Source organism: Odontesthes bonariensis, chromosome 17, assembly GCF_027942865.1.
Source record: "Odontesthes bonariensis isolate fOdoBon6 chromosome 17, fOdoBon6.hap1, whole genome shotgun sequence".
Lineage (NCBI taxonomy): Eukaryota > Metazoa > Chordata > Actinopteri > Atheriniformes > Atherinopsidae > Odontesthes > Odontesthes bonariensis.
This window is the reverse complement of record NC_134522.1, coordinates 14,947,101-14,970,056: the sequence shown is the minus strand read 5'-3', so window position 1 is coordinate 14,970,056 and position 22,956 is coordinate 14,947,101. Positions and strand designations below refer to the sequence as shown.

Below are 22,956 nucleotides of genomic sequence, written 5' to 3'. Positions count from 1 at the left end.
TGAGTTTGTAAGAAGAGGAACAAACGAGAGCTAAATTAAACCACAAGCCAAAGCAAAGAGGAAGCTAACGTCATTCTCATGATGAACCATCACTCACTTTATTCTGGGAATATTTGGGCGTATGTTTAGAACACTAAAGTTAAAGTTTCTTTAATTTGGAACCAGAGAGGACGTGTAACGGGAAAATCTTCAAACAGGATTTGACACCACTTTTATTCGAATAGTTAGACACAAACAAATGTCCCCTCTGTTGAGTGAAAAGTGCTTGTTATGTGAACACGAACCACATTTCTGTCAAAGTAACTCTTATTCTGGAAAAATCCAACCGGAAGTGTTGTTCCGGTTCCTCATTTGTCCAACATGGCGGCCGACATGGACGATAGTAAATATTTTGTGAGAGAAATTGAGAGAAATGACGGCTGTGCCTTACAGGTGAAGCAGTGTTACATCGGGGACGTTGGGTGTGTTGTCTGGGATGCAGCTATGGTTCTTGCGAAATATTTGGAGACAAAACAATTTTATGATCCGTCTTCAGAAGTCAACGTGTGGTCTGGCAGGACTGTGCTTGAGTTGGGAGCTGGTACAGGAGTGGTTGGTCTGATGGCAGCAACACTCGGGTGAGATCAACAAATACATTTAGGATGTATTATGTTATTCCTCTCACATATTTAACTTTTTATTTAGCCTTTATTTAACGACGCTGAAGTTGGCATCCGATTCGCCAGCCCACGATATGCAAATTGAAGGGATGGGCATAAAGGGCCATTTCACTGCATTTTATGCATTTTGATCGCCCTAAACTAGGTCCTGTATGGAAACTACAATAGTTACACTGCTCAAATCTGGATAGAATTATTCTAAAGAGGCTATAGATTCATTAAAACCTTGTCTGGGATTTGTGAGACCTTTTTCTGATTTGTGAAAATGCAGAACAGGGCCATTTTACTGCTTTTCTTGTAATGGCAGGTAATCACATTCACAAACAGTCTCAATGGCTGCAAGGCTAAGACTAGGCTGAACAGTTGTTTTACAGACATCTGTAAATAAAAAAAATGTTAAAGGGACGAAGAAGGTCCTGTCTGCACTCAGATGGGAGGTAAGATGACTATGATGGGAGCAGGAGAAGACAAGCAGAAATGATGGCACATGTTAGTGGAAAGATTAACGAGATGACAGCAATACATTTGTGATGCAGATTTCATCAAAGTATCCAATACAGAATAGGGCATTGTAATGGTTGAACTATGGGGTGTCTGATACAGGCAACAATAAAGGCTCTGGAAGTACCGTAGTCAGAAAAATGACACGGATTGAAGCGGTGGCAGAGGTTGACCACGGGCAACTTCTTTTTCCTATGTAGCGAGAAACAGGAGATCCTCATGGAAATAAAGATGAACATGGAGAGGCGAGGACTTCTGTGAATTTTGGGACAAAGAAAGGTTTCACAAATCATAAAGTGTGTTTGAAAGAATTTATATCGTGCTGAATAATTAAGCCCATATTTGATTATTTTTCATACAGGATCTGGTTTTGGATGGTCCAAATGAAAATAAAAAAGAAAGAAGAAAGGTTTCACAAATCCCAAACAAGGTTTTAATGAATCTATAGCTTCTTTAGAATAATTCCATCAAGATTTGAGCAGTCTAAGTAATGTAAGTTTCCATACAGGACCTAGTTTAGGGTGATCAAAATGCAGTGAAATGGCCCTTTATGCCCATCCCTTTCATTCACAAATGGAGGCTGGCGAATTGGAAGCCAACTTCAGCGTCGTCTTTATTTATGCAGGTAATCTCATGGAGACACAGAGTCTTATTACATACAATATAACCTTGCTTTGCATAGCTGTTTTTGAACATCCAATACCAAGAGTCAGCACTGATGGTGGTTATTATAATAAAAACAAATTATAAACGTGAGTCCACTAGTTAGTTTTTATTGTTTTGGTTTTTTTTAATCCTAAATACTAACAGAGCACAGGTTATCGTCACAGACCTGGAAGATTTGCAGAGTCTTCTGACCGTAAACATTGAGGAGAACCAGGCACTCATCAGCAGTGGGTCCATAACTGCCAAGGTACTGAAATGGTTTGTATATTTTTCATGTTATGCTGAAAAATATTTCAAATTGTACACAAACTGTATGTTAACCACATTCTAACTCTCCTCTTAAAAGGGGTGACGATGTGTCTGAGTTCTCGCCCCCCCCACATTATATCCTGATGGCAGATTGCATCTATTATGAGCAGGTGATGTGCAACAGTTTTCCACTGTTCAATCCGTCATTGGTTAAATTTCATGGTCACTACAATTCTGAAACGTGTGCTGTGCAACGCTTCTCATTGTGAGTCATCACTTATTCCTCCACAGTCAATTGTTCCACTGGTGGAGAGTTTGAAGCTGCTTTCTGGGCCGGAGACCTGCATAATTTGTTGCTATGAGCAACGCACTGAGGGCGTCAATCCAGAGGTGGAAAGGCAGTTTTTTGATGTGAGAGCAAAACAAAGGCCTATTTTGTTTTATTATTCTTTCTGGTGTTACCTTTTGCACTTACTGAGTTGAGGTACTTGTCATTATTTTTCAGTTGCTGCAACAACACTTCAGCTGTGAGAAGATCCCCTCTGACAAACAGGACCCAGAGTTCAGTAGTCCAGATATTCACATTCTGCACATTCGAAGAAAAGCCCAACTTTGTTATGGTTGAAACTTGTTTTCTTGTTGACATTCATCCCAGTACCACATAAAAAACCTGTCAAATATGTGAAACAGAAAGTTGAAAGTCTGTTTAGCCTGCACAGGATACGTAAGTGTATTTTATATAATGTTTTTAACTGCTTCGCTATTTAGAAATAAAATATCATTAAATATTGTCCCGAATGGATACATGATGCACATAAATATCCGTATTTTTGTTAGTGGATGTTAGTGTTGAGTATTAGTCTTGCAATTAATAATAGTGTTTTTCATGTTTATACATGAGTCTCCTTACTGCAAGAAATGTAACGCATCTCTGCACTTAAGCATTGCCAATCTTCGCCATTGTATATGAGTTAACAATCTTGTTATATTAGGACGTTTCATTCTCGACACCTTTCTTCAAAATGAGCACCTGCTCCTTTCACACTGCCGAATAACCCGCGTTTAATTCGCGAATTTAGCGTGTCCGCTGTTGCGTTCACACTGCCGACCCGGGCTGCCGCGTCAACTCGACTCGCCTTTCGACCCGCTTCGGACCCTAGTCTTTTTGCCGAGCCGAGTTTGATGTGAACGCAATCGACGCGGGTCGGACGTGGGCGTGGCGTGAGGAGTTTAACAGACAGAATGGACAGCTGATTCAGAATAACAGCGACAGGTGAGGACAAGTTTTACTCTGTTTTAGCCTACATCAAGTTGGAGACATTTTTTAATATGGCCAACTGGGGAGACAAGGAGGTCCGCGAGCTCCTCAGCCTCCGAGCAGAGGACGTTATTTACCGCCACATTTCAGGGACGGTGAAGGATGGACCTCTGCTTGAAGGGCTGGCGAGAAAGATGGGAGAGCGTGGTTTCCCACGCACCGTAAAGTAACATCTCCATGAACTGCATATATAATTGCATAAACGATATCTCAAGGTGTCCCGCCATCGTTTCTTTGAAAAATTTGATGCAGACAGGTGTATTTAACCCTACCTCCGACGCATGGCTTGTGCCTACGTCATTGTACACGCCCAGCATTTTATGTGTTTCGTGTGACGCTCTGCCACTAGGCAACGCCCCCTGAACTCGGCTTCAGGCGACTAGGGTCACCCTGACACGCCAAGCGTTCACATTGCTCGACGCGGGTCGAAGGTGCAATTTGGACCCGCTAAGGTAGCGGGTCGCAGTGTGAAAGGGGCTTATGATAAGTAGCTGAGAGAGGGGCTTTTTTTGTGAGGTCTGTAAATGCAGACTTTACGCATTAGAAACACTAGAGGGCAGTAGTTAGCTAAAATCCCCAAACACAAGAAGTTATAAGGCTCAAACATTCAGCCAGGCCACTAAAACATCAATTAATTTGAGTGTCAGGCTGCTTATCCCACAACTAAAAGATGATTTCAGTCGTGAAGATGTTTATTTCCTACATCAAGTAGGCTCCAAAAAAATTAATTAAAAGGTTCAATTAATTTGTTTTTGTGGCTTACAGGGTTTTTAAACAATCCAAGGCCAACACACCGTGTGCTGGCTTTTGTCCTCCATGTGCGGGGAATTCCACTCCAAGTCCCAGATTAGGTGAAAGATTAAGGCTCCTTTTAAAGCATAAAACCATGAAGTACGCCCCATAGTCCCACAGGCATGCAGGGGCCCCTCACAGCCTTTCATGCTGCTCTCTGTTTACACAGTAGAGCTGTGGTGTAATGAGCAGGGTGGCCTCTGACGTACAGACCAAATAAAAATGTTATGGCTGAGGTTGACATTGTGGGATTTTAAGGTCCCATTGAATACCAAAATCACTATATTGAACCGTATTTGTCAAGTTTAATTATGTATTAATGAAAACGATCCTCATGTTCTGAGTGACATTTCTCTTGATTGAAAAGCTAACAGGCTTAACTGAGATATATAACAGTATCATAGGTAAGAAGGTCTCGTAGGGAACATTCATCAATATTCCTGAATTTAATGATTAGTTTTTTCTTTTTATTCAAGCAGACACAGGTGACTGAAAATGCCAACAGATCTTTTAATTTCTTTAAATGTAACATTAATTTAAGCCAACAGAAAACACATTCGCATACAAATAAGACCCAGCCCGGGCCAATAGAATATCTGATTGATAACCAACATTGAATACACAGTGAAATCAAGAAGTCTGAAATAAAGAGAAAGCTGGAGGTGCGTTTAGGTCTAATCAGTCGGCCTTTATCAATGACTAAGTCTCTAACAACAGGATCTGAAATAAACTGCTATCTTTTACAGTTACTTTGAATAAGTGCAGCGGATCATTGAAAATAATTGCTCCCTGTGGCCCTCTGTTGCCCTCTCACTTGTGTCTAGAGCAGCCGGACCGTTACAGTAAGAATTAACCTTTGGTTGAGGTCTCCTTTGGCTTTGACCAGCTAATTAATTTGACTCGCAGCTGGTATTAAATCCATGTCTCCCGTTGTGATGGGGACAGGACCCGGGGGGGTTACAAGGGAGATTAGAGGACTAGAGGGGAGCCTCACTGCCCTGTGTCAACATTTCTTTGTCTAATCTAGTCATACAACTTAGAATTTGTCTTCCTGTCTCTGTGGCCTTCTGTCCTCCTTAAATATGAACCGGAAACGATTAAAAGAGTGTAGTTGCAGCCTTCTTGTGGTTCTTGGTTGGCTAATTAGGCTAACATACAGGGGAATAAAAAGAGGCGTGCTGTAAATGAGGACAGCCCACAGTGAAGCAGTGGTGTCTGTGTAATTTGTGATCATATGCACATTACAGCTGATTCTGGTGACCATTACATGATTATTCGTGTACGTACCGCCTGCAGCAAGACAGAATGGGGGCATTTGCTGCCAACAGATGGTGCTCTTAAAAGGGGTAACTCCTTACCTGTGTGGAAAACCTGCAAAGAAAACAATACAGTTCAAGTCCTCAGAAACTACTTGAATACATTTCTGGGGTGGATTAGAACCGTGTCTGTTCTTAAATTATAATACAACGTCGTGGTTTTACTGGCGAGTATAAAATGAATGTGCATTGCCTCCGTGATCCACATGTCTTCTATAAAAACAAGGTAACGTGGGGTAGCAGCAGCGCAGCGCCTCTCCATACCAGATGGGTGGAAGAGAGTCTGACTCTACCAGCCTGTGTGGTGTGCCCAACTCTGCTGCATCACAGCCAAGTGACACAGAGGATCTTTTGTGTCACCATCATCATTACACCGCCTGGAGCCAAGAGACACTGCTCCAGAAAGGAAGACTCATTTCTCACTATTTGGGAGTGGCTCAAGAATAGACATCAGACTGGGATGATTAAAAATAGAAGGAAGGCTGGATAAATGTGTGTCTCCTCTGGTCCTGCACACGTGCCCCCACCCCTCGCCACATCCACACAGATATTCCCTTTCTCTCTTTCACATGGCAAACTGAACTTCCTGCTGCACAAAGAGGCAACAGACCACACTTTCAAAATAGAGCATGTGACTTGTGTCATCTTTCAGCACAGTCTCTATCCCCATCTGGAATGAGGGGACCGACACAACGATGCTGAGAATTTGTGCCGCTCTTGTTGACTGGATTTGATTTGAGGGCATGAATTGGCAGTGTACCACTGTAGGACAACTAGCTTATAGATACACAATGCTGACTCCCTCCCACCCCTGCAAGGGGGATCGGGAGGAGAGCGGGGGTGCTGTTAAGACAGCTGTGCTGCAGTTGAGAGGGCACACAAATCCAGCACTGTGAGAATATTGTGCACACTTACCCCTTCTTCCAGTCCTTTCAGTGCGATCACATCAAGACTGTGCCTGCAATTGTTTCAAGTAATAACATTTGACAGTCCAGCAACACAAACCTAAACTGCTCCTTAAAGTCTTTGGGTGCAGTTGAAGGTTTTAAACCATTATCATATTCTCTGTGTATGTTTAATATATAATAGCAAAACTCCTTGCTGTAAATACCAAAGAGAGTTGAGGAGCCTTCACTTCCTATGTATGCTGTCCCCACGGCATTCTAGAGGAGTGTCGTGTTTGTCGTGTTTGTCGTGATTAGGACGTGTGGTGGCCCAGCACAGTAAGGAAAACTGCGTGAGCATGAAGCATTTCCCTGACTCATAACTTCTCAGTAGTCTGATTGTAGATCATGTGTGAGCAGCAGCGCCTGACTCGCCACAGATCTGAGAATTTCTTCCAAGCAGAAACCGTTGTTTAATCCAGATTCAGTGTCACCCAATACTCTGATTGAGCTGTAATTCCAGCGACCTTGTCAGAGACACAGATCTAATTGGTAAGGGTGGTCGAACTACTGAAGCTTTTGGGCTTGTTTCGCATAGATCTTCATCCTCCTGTCAGTCACTGTGGGAAAGCTAGTGTGTGCTTCTGCTGGGTGAATTACTCCAGCATACATTGCTGCACACTTTGATGCTAACATCAATTTTTAATGATACTGGGAAAACGAATGCTCTGGGGCAAAGGTCAGTGCTTTGTGTACTGTACCTGTGAGCCTTGGGCAAATGTTTGCAACAAACAAATTATTTAAAAAAAACTTCCAACTGATGTCATTTTGCTCCAGAAACCGATGCTACTACTGTATATTTCTATACCTCCTGAGCCGAGTGACTGCAAGCTGCTGCACTATTAATACTGTTCCCCATACTGTATAGCTCCAATCTGAATGCAAGATGGTTAACACTCAGCTACGATACTCTTTACTCTCAGTGTGTTATAGCTAAACACTGTTTATGCGTGGAAAAACAAACTTGTTCGCTCTTACCCACCCACCCACACACACAGCTGTATAAAACATCTGTCAGTTCTCAGGAGGATCCATGTGAACTCTGTTTTCACATGATGGAATTTAACTAACAGCTAATGTAGCAGCTTTTAAATTGGGTGGTAGAAAAATCAGCGTTTACAGGCCAGTGAAACGGCACGGTTTGTGCTTAAATCATACAGTTCATGCCTGCATGAGCACTTTGTGTATCAAGTTGCACACAAATTAAATATGTCAGGCCAACACTTCATAGCGACCTTCTGGTTCTTTGAATCTGTCATTTCACCACAGCAGGTAACCTTCAGATGCAGATATGAATGGAATGCATTTTGGACCACTGCCCAGTGCACCTTGGATTTCATAGCACCACATTTTCAACCTCATTTGACTTGGCTATATACCAAATTATAGCCAGCATTACAAAACCATAGAAAAAAAACAGCAGTCTAAAGAAACCCAGGCTACACCCACAGTACAGAAATAAGAGTGCATCTATCTAACGGCAGCGTTTACCGTGTCATTCAACCTCACCCTCAGCAGGAAACCTAACAACTTTCAGCTACTTCCGTACCTGTTTTACACTGAGCTCTGTATGAGTTCATCAGCAACAACACACACTCCAAGACGCTATAGAGGGAGCAGCTTCACAACCAGAGAGACAATTTTAGTGTCCTTGAGGATAAACAGACACTCAACCAGGCTGCAAGAACTGTGGTTTAGAGTAGGTGTTTCCCCCCTAACATTTGGCAGATAAACTGCAGTAATAATGGTGTTTGGCTGTGTGGACAAGAATATCTGTGTCTGCATGCATCACAAATCCTACAGTGATTATCTAGATGGGTGTGGCTGCTAAATTGTAGGCCAAAATTAAGCCAGCAGTGACTACATTCAAGGCCCAGAGTCAGAAATAAGTATCATATTAGTACCACCTGCAGAAATGATGCACTGCAGCCGGAGTTCAGAGGAAGTGAAGTGAGAAAGACATGCCACACACGTGAAAAACCACAAAGATAATTCAGGTTAGGTTCGTAAAAAGCATGGGAGGAGTACAGCTCAACAGCCATCACCACAGCAGCTCCTGAGCTGTTTTATTATCTCTGAAGTTGAGTAATGAGTAATGAGTCATCGTTGGAGAATAAGTGGAAAATATTCGTTCTGATAATGCAGAACTTGACTCAGAGAGAGAGGGGTCTCTTCTGACAGCTTTCCCCTTTTCATGGAGAATAGAGGAACTGAGTGGAAACTTACAGAAGCACAGTCTCAGCCACCTATGTGATACCAAAAACACCAGGCCACACTGGCAGATATCCCATCAGGCTGCTGTCATAGGAACAGCCCCAACAAACAAGCTTTCTGGCCACCTAAGACAAGTCAGTCACACACAGTCTTAAGCAAACCAGTGCGAATGATTAAGCCCTTCATATGTTGTGAATTATGACGCCAATACATCATGTGGCAATATCTAGAACCTGTTCTATCGCTATACTAAAGACAATCTTACTAAATCCAGCTTTTTGGGAAACCTGACCGGCCTCCTAACAATTCATAAACAAGAGGAATGAGGGTCATTACACAAAGCCCAAATTACTGAGCTTCCTTCTATGACCTGAGACCCATTCGTAACCTTTCCTCTAAGGAAGTGCAAGGAATTCCAGCTGAGCATTGAGAGTTGACTAAAGGGCCAGGAGGTCTCATCTTTACAGAGGGGAGGTCATTAAAACTTGCTTACAGTCTCTGTCCGTGGCCCTGGGGGCATGAATGTTGCCAATAAAGCTGTGAGGATCATATGGTTGTAATGAAGTGGTGGGAACCAAAGCGGTCATTCCAGCCAATTAAGCTGCCATCAGCATCTAATGGAGGCCCTTGACCAAGCTATCCATGAGAGCAAGTATTAACAAATAACCATCTGCCGCTCGGAAACTTTCTCAACTTGTAGATTTTGTAAAGGGTCATTCTCATTAACGCTGCTCTTTTTAGTCAGGATTTGACTTCGTCGTTATGTACGCGAGTAGTGTGAAACATCTCAAGAAGCTGAGTCATATCTTTCTGTCACGTGACCTGTCTGACGGTAACCTCTGCAGTGCTTAAACAAACATCCTGAGGCCTCTGGAGTAACTTGCTAAAGCACCAGATTTCCCACACAACAAACCCCACCATGGAGAAATGCTCAAATGTCTGTGGATGCAGAGGAATCTAACGACAGGCAAACCGCCTGCCTCTGAATTGCCTCTGCCTCTCACATTGTTTCGCATTACAAAGTGTTAGTTGTGGATGGATGAAACTATGGAAAAAGACAGGTGTTCGGTAAAGCTGGCCGAATAATTTTAACTAATCTTTTGAAACTTTAAACACTGCCGTCAGATCATTTGGGACCATCAACCCTTCACTCTGGCATAAAACACCCCCTTGCCATTCAGCCCTAATGAAAACTAATGTTGCTTCACTTTATCTGTGTTAAACTGAAAAATTCAGCAGAACTTTAACAGGATACTTTACCGAGATATCTCTTACGTCTGCAGTACAAAGAACCCTTTGCTTGTCAAAACTAGCGAGAAATTCATCTTTAAGAAGTTTAATGAAGTCAGTCTTTTCCTATTTATAGAACTCATAGTAGTGTCCTTGTTAAGAAAAAGTGGAAGAAGTGGTTCCATCGTGACTGCTTTCAACAGGCGATTATTAGTTTTTTTCTACCCAGCAGCTAGAACACCGTTTCTCTCTGATTTTTAAAGCCTGCCCCAAGTGAAGGCAAACTCAGGAAGTCACATCGACTCATCTATGGTTCACAGCTGACATGTAACCCTCAGAAAGAATCCACAACTCAGCTGTATATCTGAGCAAACCCTCCAACTCTCATGCGAACCATCACGTGGCTCCGCCGTTGTTTCAAAGCCAGCAGTTGAACTTCCTGTTTTTTACATTCTCTCGGTTCACTGGCAAGGGAACTGAGGCCAGAAGCTTTTAGTCTGAGCACAGACGTAGAGCCATTCATGAATAATCTGCCAAATAGCGGTCGAACCGGCCGGGGGGGGGGGGTATTTTGAAACTTAACACATCTACTTCTAAACTAAAAGTTTGTGCTTCTTAAGAATCGCCGTACGGACGGCTTAATAATCCCTGCCACCACCAAGTTTTTCATCTTTCACAAGTCAACGGGCTTTAATTAAAAAAAATTAAAAAAGAGACATAAGACTTAAAATCACTTTTTTAATAAGACATTACAATGACATTGTTCTGTACATAGTTCCCCCAGTCAAAAGAGGAGTAAGAGCTGCACCACAGGGTGTCATTAAACATCTCACCAGCACACAGCTCCCTCTGACTGCACGACAGATGGACTCTGATGTAGGGTTAATGTACTTACGTACTCATGCTACAGATATAGGCTATCATATAATGTCCCAATACTGAGACTAATCAACTGTGGTATCAGATTGAGAGCTCATAGCTGAATGACATTCCTTTGGAAAGATTGTGTCAACTGGCTACGTGTTATCCAAAATTATAAATGCATCCCGACAAGCGTGTTTCTGAGTTACTGGAGGCCTATTTGTTGAATACTCAGCACAATTAGATAGACGTGACACAAAAGGTCAATCAATTAACTATATAGCCCACATGAGGGTATCGGAGGGGGAAACAAAATGTGTTGGATTCATCTTTTTTCCTTTCGATGACTATGAAATGTAAGCAGTGCCTAATTATTATTATTATTTTTTTTAATCCTTGCATTTTTACCCCCGCTTTCTCAATACCACTGAGAAGAATACTTTTCATCACAGTACTGCGTTGACATAGATGTCTAAGTCCTTCAAGTAGGCTACATGACATTAAAGAGCTCACCTTCAAAGGGAAGGGAAAAAAAGGGGGGGGGGAGATTAAGTTCAATGCAACAGAGAATGAAGAACCTCGAAACAAGCTTTAGTCCAAGAATGAAGACAAAAACTTCATTAGAAAAACTATATAAAACAGCGAAAAGAATAGGCAAAGATGGTGATCTCTGTGGCTTCAACCTTCGGACCAATTCATTTAATTATTGAAGCAAACCCCAACAATAAGGAAAGTGATACAAGCCTGCTACAGAGCACAAGCAAACCCAGTCAAAGAGAAATTAGTCGTGGGGCAAACGTAGTAGTAAAAATAAATGGGAGATAATCAAAGTTTCTTAAACATACTCATTTTGAGAAGTTATTTGTTACTTGCAACTTTATTGTAGTTTTGACCTAAAACAGTCAGCACTTAATCATTAAGATTTGTAATTTGAGGTTAGCCATGTCAGACCCTCATACAGTCCATCACCTGTGGTAGCACAGGAGGGCTGAACATACCAATTCCTATCTCTGATGCGGGTCAATCCGAGCTTCTCTTGGATTTCATGTGGCTTCATGGCATCCGGAAGATCTTGCTTATTGGCAAAAATCAAGATGATGGCATCCCTCATCTCCCGGTCATTAATGATGCGGTGAAGTTCCTGCCTTGCCTCGTCGATGCGATCCCTGTCCGCACAATCCACCACGAAAATTAAGCCCTGGGTGCCTGTGTAGTAGTGTCGCCACAGAGGACGTATCTTGTCCTGGCCTCCGACATCCCACACGTTGAACTTGACGTTTTTGTATGTGACCGTTTCCACATTGAAGCCAACTGTGGGGATTGTGGTCACAGACTGTCCCAGTTTGAGTTTGTAAAGGATTGTCGTCTTTCCAGCGGCATCGAGTCCAAGCATCAATATTCTCATCTCCTTGTTGCCAAAGATTTTCGAGAGCATTTTCCCCATCTTGAACCCTTGAGCATAAATACTTTGTTTCTACAAGAAAAGTTTCTTATACTGCGTTACTGATTTTCCACAAACAACGTCACTTCAGGTTTAGTAAAGGCTTAGTGATGAGAACATGACTCAGAGAAGATGATATGTAGGTGGGGGGAGTCAAAAATGCACACACATGTTTAAAGCTAACAAACAGCACTTTGGGGGGGTTCACTTAAAAGTCTGCCAGGGTCCTTCTGAGTGCAGTGACATTTATGTTCAGAGTATCACGATGTATTCAGGGCCTACACACAACATGACACTGTTGGACTAGGAACTTGGCAGCAGTTGTTGCTGGACATTCATTGTTCAGCTGAGCTAAACACAAAGCTATGTGAGAAGTACAGACTGTGTCGATCAGGCAGCTGAGCGCATACACGGCTTGTGTGTACACAGGATCCCCCAAGCAGCCACGATACTTTCACTGAAATTTCTTCTGGTGTTAGCGTGTGGCGGTCCTCCTCGCCGGCTGCGCCCTTGCTTTCTTCACTGCTGTCTGAGGAGAAAAAGCAGCTTTCTGCGGCTTCTCCAAGGAGCGTCGCACCAGGCGAGCTCACCGTGGCGAAAGGGACGACTTCGAGAGAAAAATCCCGTCGACTCAGCGACACAATGGTATCCACTCATGAAACTCTGGTCGCCCTGAGAAGAGATTCAGACGGAGGGTCAGACATTGAAAATCGGCGAGCTACCGCTCGTGGCTGTAAAAGACGGTTTGTAAGCCAGCATTAGCTAGCTTGCAGCCTAGCGAGCTAAGCTAACTAGCCAACGGTAGTTAGCTGCAGTAAACTAATCCGATCAGGACATCAAATATAACAGGAAATAACAAAATGGTTCACGGCAGCGTTAATGAGTTAAACAGTCTGCTAAAATACAAGTTATCTACCTTTTGTCTCCCTCTCTGGACACTAGTAAATTTACTCAGCTCCCGTCTTCCTCCCTTAACTGAAAGCTGGTCGCAGTGCAGCTACACCGGAAAGGTGTGGAACTGCATTAACAGCCACTTCCTCCCGTCTCCTTCATTCAGCTAATACCGCCTAGTTCGTCTGACTGTCTGGAGCATCAGGACAAACACCCTCACTGACATGTAGCTTCATGAATATATATATATATATATATATATATATATTTAATTTACAGTATTGGATTTTATATTGTTATTTTCTAAATTTTTAACGTTTTTTTTTTGTATTACACGTTCAATCTTCTCCCTGTTTTGAGGGATAAAATGTCAAATATGCCAGCTACGAATGACATCAAATCTTCCAACAAAAAACGTGATAAATGGGTGATAAATAAGGAAGAAAGTTTGGAAAGTGTTTACAATCACAATGCAACCCAGCCAAAGGGCAGATGTGGCCCCAGATGTGTGTCATCGGGGCCCCATAGCCTATTGTTGAGATACCCAAGTGGTGCTCAGCTACTTTCGTCCCCCAGTTTCCACCGAGGCCCTAAATGTGTTTGCTCAGATGGGTTTATGATTCTTGAATATTTTCTTTTATTCAAGCATTTTTGTTTATTCATCTGAATATTAACTTTGAGATGCAAATAATTTTTTTTTTGTTTGTTTGTTTTATTCATTCTGCAAACATTTTGCAAATATTTCATCTGGCCAAAATATTGTTAGCGCCTCAATATTTTAAGTGTTCATATATTTCTTTCCATTAGAAATATTATAAAAAATATCACATATAAAAGGGAATTATCTCAAAATCGTCCAGTGTGTGGAGCTACTTTATTGTTCACGTACACCGATAACTAACATAAGGAGGGTAATGTCTTCATTTTTTAAATATTCATATTCAAGTGTTCTAATGGATTGTGTGTAAAGACTAGCATCACCCCCTTGTGGCAAAAGTCATTAAGTCCTACTTGAGGAGGGCTGTAGTTTTCTCTTTTGTCCGCCTTGAAACCTCTCTGTTGCAGAGGAGTGTTTGTGTGCTGTCTCCCACAGCTCTGAAGTTAAAGTTTTTTTCTTTTTTTATCAAGAAAAATAAAGAAGGAAAAAAATCAAGTTTTTGAAGCAGTAGGAACTTATAAACGGCCATTTTTTTTTCGTGGAAAAGGAAAAATAGGACCTCCCAAAGGCCCCCCCCCCAACAAAAAAAAAAAGGAAGTAACACCTGGCTTGCCACTAAATTTTTCCAGGATTTTCCAGACTGACTGAGATGGGCAGAGAAGACGCAGAGTGGTTTGCTGTATGTGCCCTACAGAGGCTTTGATATTAAACCCAAAACCTTATAGTGACAGAAGAAATATTTAGCAACAATTCAACACAACCGAAACACACACATCCATCATATGATGAATAAGGTAAATTAGCATTTTTGGAAATATCACGTTTCATACACGTCAAATTTAAAGCTCTAAAACTGTTCCACATTCATATGCCCAAGCATTTCATGCCGTGTTATTATGCATGCAGGCCTACTGGTGTGATAACCTCAGTCCTCTACAAAGTAACAGGTTACTTTACTAGATAATGCATATGTCAGTATTATCCTTTGTGATTCTTATCATCTTTGCAACAGTGGTGTATCAGGGATGGTCGCCTTCAAATAGCCTATGTATAGATGGTGCAGGAAGAACTCTGCTGACACAGACTAGGTCGAACACAGAAACCTTTATTGTCAACCAGGTCCGTATCAGAATTACAGAATGATGCATCAAGTCTGGAGAGATCCTCATAGCCCAAATGTCTGTGTAATCTCTGTCTCTCTGTGGGTGCTTCTCTCATTAAGTAGACAAAGCCCGGATATGGTGTGTACGTCTGTTGTGCCTCTTCTGAACACACTAACTGGGATGATTCTGTGTTATTCTCAAGATGCTTTGTTTTAGCCTGAAACTCCCCTACACAGCTGGTAATTATCGGACGCTACATATTTCTTATCAGTTCCCAAACCTCCTTTGCACAGTTGGTAAGTATCAGACACACATGAATAAATGTATCTGGCCTAACGACTTTAATCTTTCCTGTCCATCTGGTGAACCTTTTCAGAATTCTGATGAGTGAAAAGTACTCTCATTTATTTCACTTTGATCAAACATTTTGGACAGGGAACATCATAGAGCCTATATTTCCCCAGTCAGCTTATAAACCCACCAGCTCACACTTCTTTGTCCTCTACGAACATCTTGGACAAACGCTTGCAAAAAACCTGAAAACCCACAACAAAATCTACTGAAAATCTGTAATAAGAACATTTAAGGTAAACACAAGAAACTTGTGCTAAAGAAAAAAAAAAGTCTGAAACACTTACTGTGCATTCATTTGCAAAGTATTTGAATTTATGGTAGTAAAGACATATATTTGATGTGAAAAACATCTCACACTTACACAACAGGAAGGGCTCTAATGTAGCCCTGCTCTTTCATTCTTAGTATTTTACTTTGCACTTATTTAGGGTGCAATGTTTGATGGGAAAGATTTGCCTCAAATGTTTTCTGCTGAAAGCACATGGCTAGAAATAAGTTTGAAAAAAAAGCTCAGACATACTTCTGGGAATTATGTTGGTCTCTTCCTCTTAACTCATGTAAGAGTCCCATGATGGGTTTCAGGAATAGATTTTTAACAAAATCACACAAAGTAAAGCCTTCCGAGCACCAAAAGTGTGTGTTACCCTTAGTTTCTTATTTGTCAAACTTATAGGCCTTAAGATCGTTGCTCAAACCAGATTCATAGCCTGCAGTGGTGCTACTGAGCCTAGCAGAGCAGAGCATACAAAGGTATTCAAGATTTTAAATACATACATGCACATTTTAAAACAAAAACGTATCCTAATAAAGCCTCTTTATTGTCCTGTTGTCATGTTAGTGGTGTGGGAGGGTGTAGTCAGAGGACATAAAACATCTGCTCATGGTGATGTCTTGGTGCCAATGGCCAACCTTTAGTGCACAGAAGGGTGATAACCTATGGGTCAAGGCACATGCTAGTTATTAATTATATGTGGAAATTATTTTCACTAGTCAAGGAGTAGACGGATGCTGATGATTGAACGCTCCCACCACACACTTATTTATGTCTCGGGAATGCAGGGATACACTTAATTTGGCCTGGGGGTGGCATATCCCTTTAAGAACACAATGTTTAAAACTAGACATTAGTACGTTAGTAATTTATTTTTTAGTAATTAGTAAGTTTGTTGCTAAATTAAGATTTAACGGCTCTCTTAAAGAGTTAACATTCAGAAGATTTCAGATAAACAAGCAGAGCATTTAAAATCTTTGCTCCTTTCATTGGAAAACTGTTTAAAGAAAAGATGTTTCACAAACTGAGACTTCATAATTACATCCTGAAGCAGGTCAGAGACCAGACCGTTAAACCATGTGACATATGTGAAATATCAGGATTTAACAGCAAGATCAGACAGTCAGATGTCAAACAGTTATCATCTTAAAGCAGGAAAGGTTAGCCTTTATTGTTTTAGAGATCATATTAACATGACTTCAAATTTAGCTAATCTAAATATTTCTCCACTGCTTGTTGCTCAGTGAGATCACCTTTTATTCTAACATTCAGGTGCAGATGGTGTTTAATCACCAACTTAGGCTGATAGGGTTTCTAAATTTGAGGTTAGCTCTCTTGCAACATCACAAGTTTTACCAGAAACATGAGCAGAAAATGTAGAATTTAACTCATTGTTTGCTTTCATTACAGCTAATTGATTAACTTTCCTAATCTTAGAGGAACTGATATAATACTCATCAGAGATTACAGCATTTATATTAATTACAGCATAACATTTAATTGTCAGATCTTTAACAGCTTAAATAATGATGTCAATAAATCTGTTGACAACCTGTAAAGAGAGATGTTTTCACCAATTCTGAGTTAATATTTATCATCAATATTTATATTTGATCTTATTAAACCACTGGCGGTGTACGGTGACAGCTGAGCTAAAGGAGATGAATCTAACCTGGGGCGAGGCACAGCATACTGCTCAAGACAGGTCCAGATGGAGGCAGATCGTCGAAGCCTTATCTCCCATCAGGGACGAAGTTTTTATGGTGCATTTAAAAACAGCCACAGTGACCAGAGAGCCGTATAAGATTAATAATATATTAATACTATTAGCAGCTTCTAAGCCTGCAATTAAATATTAACTCAATTAAACAGTAGACAATGAATAAAATTAGTGAAAAAAAAAAAAAAAAAAACCACAGTTCACAGTTAAAGAGATGCCACTTTTAAATAATTAGACGTCTGAGCTGCTCTGATTGAGAAAGGGAGATTAATCCATCTGTGACAGATTCAACATTTAACTTAATTTAGTAAATCAAATTTTACGAGTTTACTTCAACTACAACAACAAGTAGTAAAGTAGAATAAATCAAATCAAATCAAATTTATTTGTATAGCACATTTCATGTACAAACAATTCAAAGTGCTTTACATAAAATAGCATTGCAGCAGGGAGTGGAAGAAGCATTAAAAATACATAAAAGAATATAAAGAGAATCAAATAAAATCATTTGAATGAATTTAAAAACAAGCAACAGTCAAGATAAGTTAAAAGATACCGTGCAGATTTCATGCATAGACACATATTGAATATTGATTTTATATTAAGAAATATACACTCTATCAGATGTAGCATTGCAGGCCGATATTTTAATTAAGATATTAAATATTAAAACATTTATACATATAGTCCTTGCATATACGTAGAGGCGTGATACTTATTAGCTTTTTAAGAAATGTGCTCATTGCAGAGTTATGCTCAGTTGAGTAATGAAGGTTGGACTATTCTAGGAAAGGTTCTGTTCCTAGCATCATGATAAACACTCCTGTGTAGAAGGTTTTGCTTACGCAATAGAATTGTTTTACTATTTCCACATGCATGTGCAATGATGACTTGCTTGCTGCTGATAAATGCAAAGAAGAACAGCTTACACATAAAAGCTCACATAATGAAGTTATATCAAAAGGGGGATAACAAAGATCTCCTATCTGGTTGTGCTGCACCTTAAAGTAAGTGGCCACTTGCAGTTTGGGGGCCTGCTTAATTGGCTGCCGTTAACAGGTGTGACACAATACAGAATATAACATTTCTACCTCATTTATTTGACATGATAAAATCATGCCAAAAGGGGGAAAATTGTTATGATTGGCTTGGTTCTTAGACATTATGTATCCATATTCTGTATTTTTGTAAATAGGCCATGTTCCTATTTTGTACTTTTCCACTCTGCTCATACTACACAATATATGACCTTAAATGGTCCAAGACTCTAAGACAGCATAGCGAGACTAAATAAGTGGGTCAGATAAAGCGTCTCTATTAGGTCCCTAGGTCAGATAGGACTGGTACAGTAGCTACATGCCTAAAACAACACTCACACGTTGTTTATCACATCCAAAGAACATGGCGAAGACGGTGGATGGCCTGCTCATGTCACTAATAAATGGCCAATTATACTAATAATAATAATCTGGGATCATTGCAAGCAGAACAAAGGCCTCAGAGGGAGAGCCAGACTGTGAATCCGAACATAAACATCACGCGAAAATGAAGAAAGTGAAAACAAGTGATCAGGGGGGTGACATCTATATCAGCCTTGACATTAGAATGGAAATTAAAATACAAATATTTGTTCCAATTAGACACCCAACAATTTATCATAGCGAGATGTTTTTTATAAGATAAAATTAGAAATAAAAATCTGGTGTTCTCCCCAGGGTGTATATTTTGATAAACTATTAAAATAAAGCTTCCAATATTCAAGCAAACAGGAAAAACAAATGTTTCCGATTGAAAGTCACAATTTATACAAACTGCTTCAGAAGTTAAATTGTTTATCAGTGCTGTCACAAGATGCAACAATGATCAGAATCCTGTTGATGCATCAATGGTAGCAAAACCACAGGCTGATAATAACATATCAAAGAACACACCATAAATCAGATAAAATCAGGTAAAAAGTGGTGTGTTGAAGGAGAAGCTAACACACATGTACCAAACAACTCATGGTCCAAAATAAAACTCTGCTTACCAAGAGTAAAATAATAGAGTTAAAAAGAATTCCACATTTTTCCAAATTAGCCAGAAAACAAAGAAGGTAAAATTGTTGAGGGACCAAGTGCCTTGAGATGATTTTTGTTGGGATTTGGAGCTATATAGATGAAACTGAATTTAATTAGCTTGGATTAATTCAAGCAGAGTTATTGGTTAAAGCTCATAGTGAGTGTGACACTCCAATATTAACAGGTATAAAATAAAGAAATCCGACCGGTTAGAGAGTATTCAGTGTTGGAGGAACATTGTGTAGGGATGCCAAACCCTCACGCTCTCCCTACCAAGGTGCTACCAGATGTTAAAGTTTTACAGTGTGTCTTTTTACTTTTTCTGGATCATCAATGTTCTGCTTATTTAGAGTTTTTCAGACTTTTTTTCTGGCTGAAGACTTTCAGTGTTTGTTAGCATTCATACAGAGGTAAGCAGATGTTCATCTAGCACAACGTCAAGGCATGGCTGAGAGAAATAATGGAACCTGGAGAGCCAATGTTGATATGATCTATGAACTGTTCCAGGAGTTGTTTCTTACATTAAAGTGTTAATGCCGACATTCTCATGCCAGCACCATAGTTGAGGGGAATCCTTTAAAGGACCTATACTCGTTTTATTATTATTTATTTATCTTTTTTAGATTGTTTTCAGTTTTCAAACCCACCCACAAAACCCAACACCAACTAAATACACTGATTCAAACATATTCTTATAGGCGGAAAGAAGAGTGAGTGTGAGGTGCAGAAGTGGGAGGATGTGAATGGGATGAATGGAATGTTCTGTGAGAAAAGTTTTATTTATGTGTTTTAGTTCATTAGAAAAGTTCGATAAGAGATGACCCAAGTTGTTTTTTCTGGTGCACTTAAGTAAAACAGAATATACTGAAGGCAGAGCTGCTCTAAGGAAGGTAAAGCACAGAGCTCTGAACTACACCATTAAAGGCCTCATTTATGTCAAAGGAAAACAAGAAGGATCCTGAACAATTTGGCTAACATTCCAAAACTGTGCAGAGCAAAGGAAATTAGTACAAAACAATATTGAGAAGAAAAGTGAGAATAGTATACCGGATCTGGGCCCTTAATTCAAAGCATGCATGCAAGGTAACAGTGATCAATCTCCAACCAAAGATCTGATGTCTGACAACACAAGCACGATGCTGTGGCACTGCTAAGGAAAAGGTTAGCAGCACAAGGCCACAAGGCTCTCTTCAAATATAAATAAACAAATAAAATAAACCTTGGGTTTAATTCTAATCTGTATGGAAAAATGTTTTTGTATCACGTGATGTTGGAAACAGCTCTGATGTCACACTGTTGGGACCACATGAAGTGTTTCTGATTCAAGTGGATAAAGGAAAAAAGAAAAACTTAATGCTGATACTGAACTGTTTGTGGATGGCTCAGCATCACGAAACACAGCCACTGGTAAGAATCAAATTTGGTATTAAGTAACAAGTGAGAATTAAGCAGATAATGCCGAACTTTTATCTAAACTCTCTGAGCTGAATTAAGAGAGGGCAGACAATATTTATCCTAAACAGTGTTAGCCCGATTCTTTTATTGGAAGCCCAAGAACAAGCTGGAGAAATCTTAAGTTAAACAAAGTATTTATTGGTGGTCACATGTGAAGTTTAGCCGTGCTGAACTCGGAGAGACAGAGCCCTCGCAGGACCTCCATCAGAGAGAGCCCCGATATCCGGACACATTTCATATTTATGTCCACCTTTATCTCACAGAGGTTGTACTTACACTCGACAAAGTATAATTGGACATTTGCTAGTGATATGAGCAGGCCATCCACCGTCTTTGTCGTGTTCTTTGGATGTGATAAACAATGTGTGTGTGTGAGTGTTGTTTCAGGCGTGTATCTACTATACCAGACCTATCTGACATACATTTCGTTTGTATGAGCAGAGTGTAAACGTACAGACTAGGAACATAGATTATTTAGTGAACTACAGAATATGAATACATAAAGTCTAAGAATAAAGCCAATTTATAACAACAGGTTTATTAGTTACTCATTGAGAAGAAATGGCTGCTTGCTTGATGCTGTGCTGCTCCCAAAAATAAAATCTGACCACAAACATTTCTGTCCTGCAGCAGAGAGCAACACAGGAGCAGAAACTGCAGTGGAGGAGTTCGGCAATTAACATACGGACCGAACTAAGTCACGTCAGGGGGGTGGATGATACAATAATTAATCATGGTTTACTAAAACGTCTCGCGTTTCCCAAAAATTCTGTGTGAGTCTTCGTCTTTCTTCTGTTTTTTCGTGTGTTTGTCTCTGTGCTGATGTGTTCTATCAATGGTTTGAAGTTTTTTCCACAGCAAAATAAGTTGATGTTATTGCATTTCTAATCAATGCTTTATAGCAGATTGGTGACTACTTTTGTATTGTCCTAAAACACAGTTCATACCAACTGGCCAGTTGCTTTATTTTTTTTGGGGGGGTTCGTGTGAAAACTTAATTGGTCGACCAATGAATACTAGGATTGAACCTGTTAAAAGGCAATTCCTGAATGTAGAACATTGGGAAGATGACATGTTGCATTGTTGTGCTGCTCGGTTCTCTTTCCTGCTAACATTCATCCACAGGTTAGACTAACTGCATCAGCAGCAGAACCACTACAGGACTCACAGCCAAGCAACGGACAAGGTGTCCATCTGAAATTCTGGAAGGCTGTGCCCATCATGCCAAGATGATGGTTGAACAAGCACACAATCTTCAACCACTGTCAACAAAACATATCTGAATTCTCTCCTGAATTGTCCTAAAAGAAGATTAGTTAGGGATAAGGGGTGGTAAAGACCCCTTCATGGAAGTGAAGTGCTCGTAACCTCTCCTTCCAAGTTAGCTCCGGATCAGACTGCTGAACTGAGGTTCAGCCAGAAGGAGAACCAAACACCAAGCAGTGACAGGATTGGACCAGAAGAAACAGAGCTGCACTACACGACTCGGCGCATGGTCATCGCAGATTTTCACTTAAAAGAAATGGTCATACACATGTCACGGTTAAATGTTGTGTATTGTTTTGTGTTTTGTGACGATCCACAATCAGGGTTGTTGGGTTGTTAATGTATTGGTTTTGTTTTTATTTTCCAAAAAGCCTTTTGTTTAATTATTTGGTTCATTCCTCTTTCAATTAATGTTGTTGCTTAATCATTTTAAGTTTACAAGTTACCAGTCATAATCAATCATAGACCCTGTCCATTGCCATTGGTGTGAACCAGCTGTTCAGAGCAGGACCTTAAGCACTGAAAGAGTAATTAAGTGGTCGGTCGCCAAGTGAGGATGGGGCCATAGGAGAATTTTCCCCTGAATAAGAACATGAGTTACAGAAGTAGCAGCCAGCGGGTTTTTCGCTCCTGTGCGCTGCGAACAGTGGACGATCCTGATGGTAATGTTAAAGGTCTTAAACAATTTTTGGACTCAAGTATTATTAACCATGTAGCACCCACAGTTGCAAATATGCAACATTGCCTAAAATGATCAAAAATAGCCCAATTCCAAAAATATTGGTTTATTCCCACCCAAAAAGATGCAAGAAGAGCCAAAATGATTTTTTTCAATGATTATTCATATGCTTGGGTGCTACAAGATTAATACTGAGATTTGGTAGTGTTTAATTTTTGGTTCAGGGTTTTTATATTATTTTCAGTTTCAGAAGAACATGTTTTAATTTATTATTTTAGTTTGCTTTAATAATTTTGTGTTAATTATGG

General features: G+C 40.3%; 2 protein-coding genes across 2 annotated transcripts; one reads left to right on the top strand and one right to left on the bottom strand.

Annotated features, from left to right (window-relative positions):
* The first annotated feature begins 350 nt into the window (after positions 1-350).
* On the top strand, positions 351-2,866 carry vcpkmt (valosin containing protein lysine (K) methyltransferase). Its single transcript, XM_075447860.1, has 5 exons — positions 351-617; positions 1,971-2,084; positions 2,173-2,245; positions 2,367-2,486; positions 2,581-2,866. The coding sequence occupies exons 1-5, from the start codon at positions 361-363 to the stop codon at positions 2,698-2,700; spliced, it is 684 nt and encodes a 227-aa protein (XP_075303975.1). The 5' UTR covers positions 351-360; the 3' UTR covers positions 2,701-2,866.
* Positions 2,867-10,613: 7,747 nt separating this feature from the next.
* Positions 10,614-13,207, bottom strand: arf6b (ADP-ribosylation factor 6b). Its single transcript, XM_075447961.1, has 2 exons — positions 13,108-13,207; positions 10,614-12,863 (listed from the first exon to the last, which is right to left on the bottom strand). The coding sequence occupies exon 2, from the start codon at positions 12,192-12,194 to the stop codon at positions 11,667-11,669; it is 528 nt and encodes a 175-aa protein (XP_075304076.1). The 5' UTR covers positions 12,195-12,863; positions 13,108-13,207; the 3' UTR covers positions 10,614-11,666.
* Positions 13,208-22,956: the final 9,749 nt, after the last annotated feature.

Bases quoted from the DNA above. Each gene is read 5' to 3' on its own strand.
- arf6b (XM_075447961.1), bottom strand. From the start codon at position 12,194: ATGGGGAAAATGCTCTCGAAAATCTTTGGCAACAAGGAGATGAGAATA.
- vcpkmt (XM_075447860.1), top strand. From the start codon at position 361: ATGGCGGCCGACATGGACGATAGTAAATATTTTGTGAGAGAAATTGAG. The intron at 618-1,970 runs GTGAGATCAACA...AAATACTAACAG, and splicing joins CTGATGGCAGCAACACTCGG to AGCACAGGTTATCGTCACAG. The intron at 2,085-2,172 runs GTTTGTATATTT...TCCTCTTAAAAG, and splicing joins ACTGCCAAGGTACTGAAATG to GGGTGACGATGTGTCTGAGT.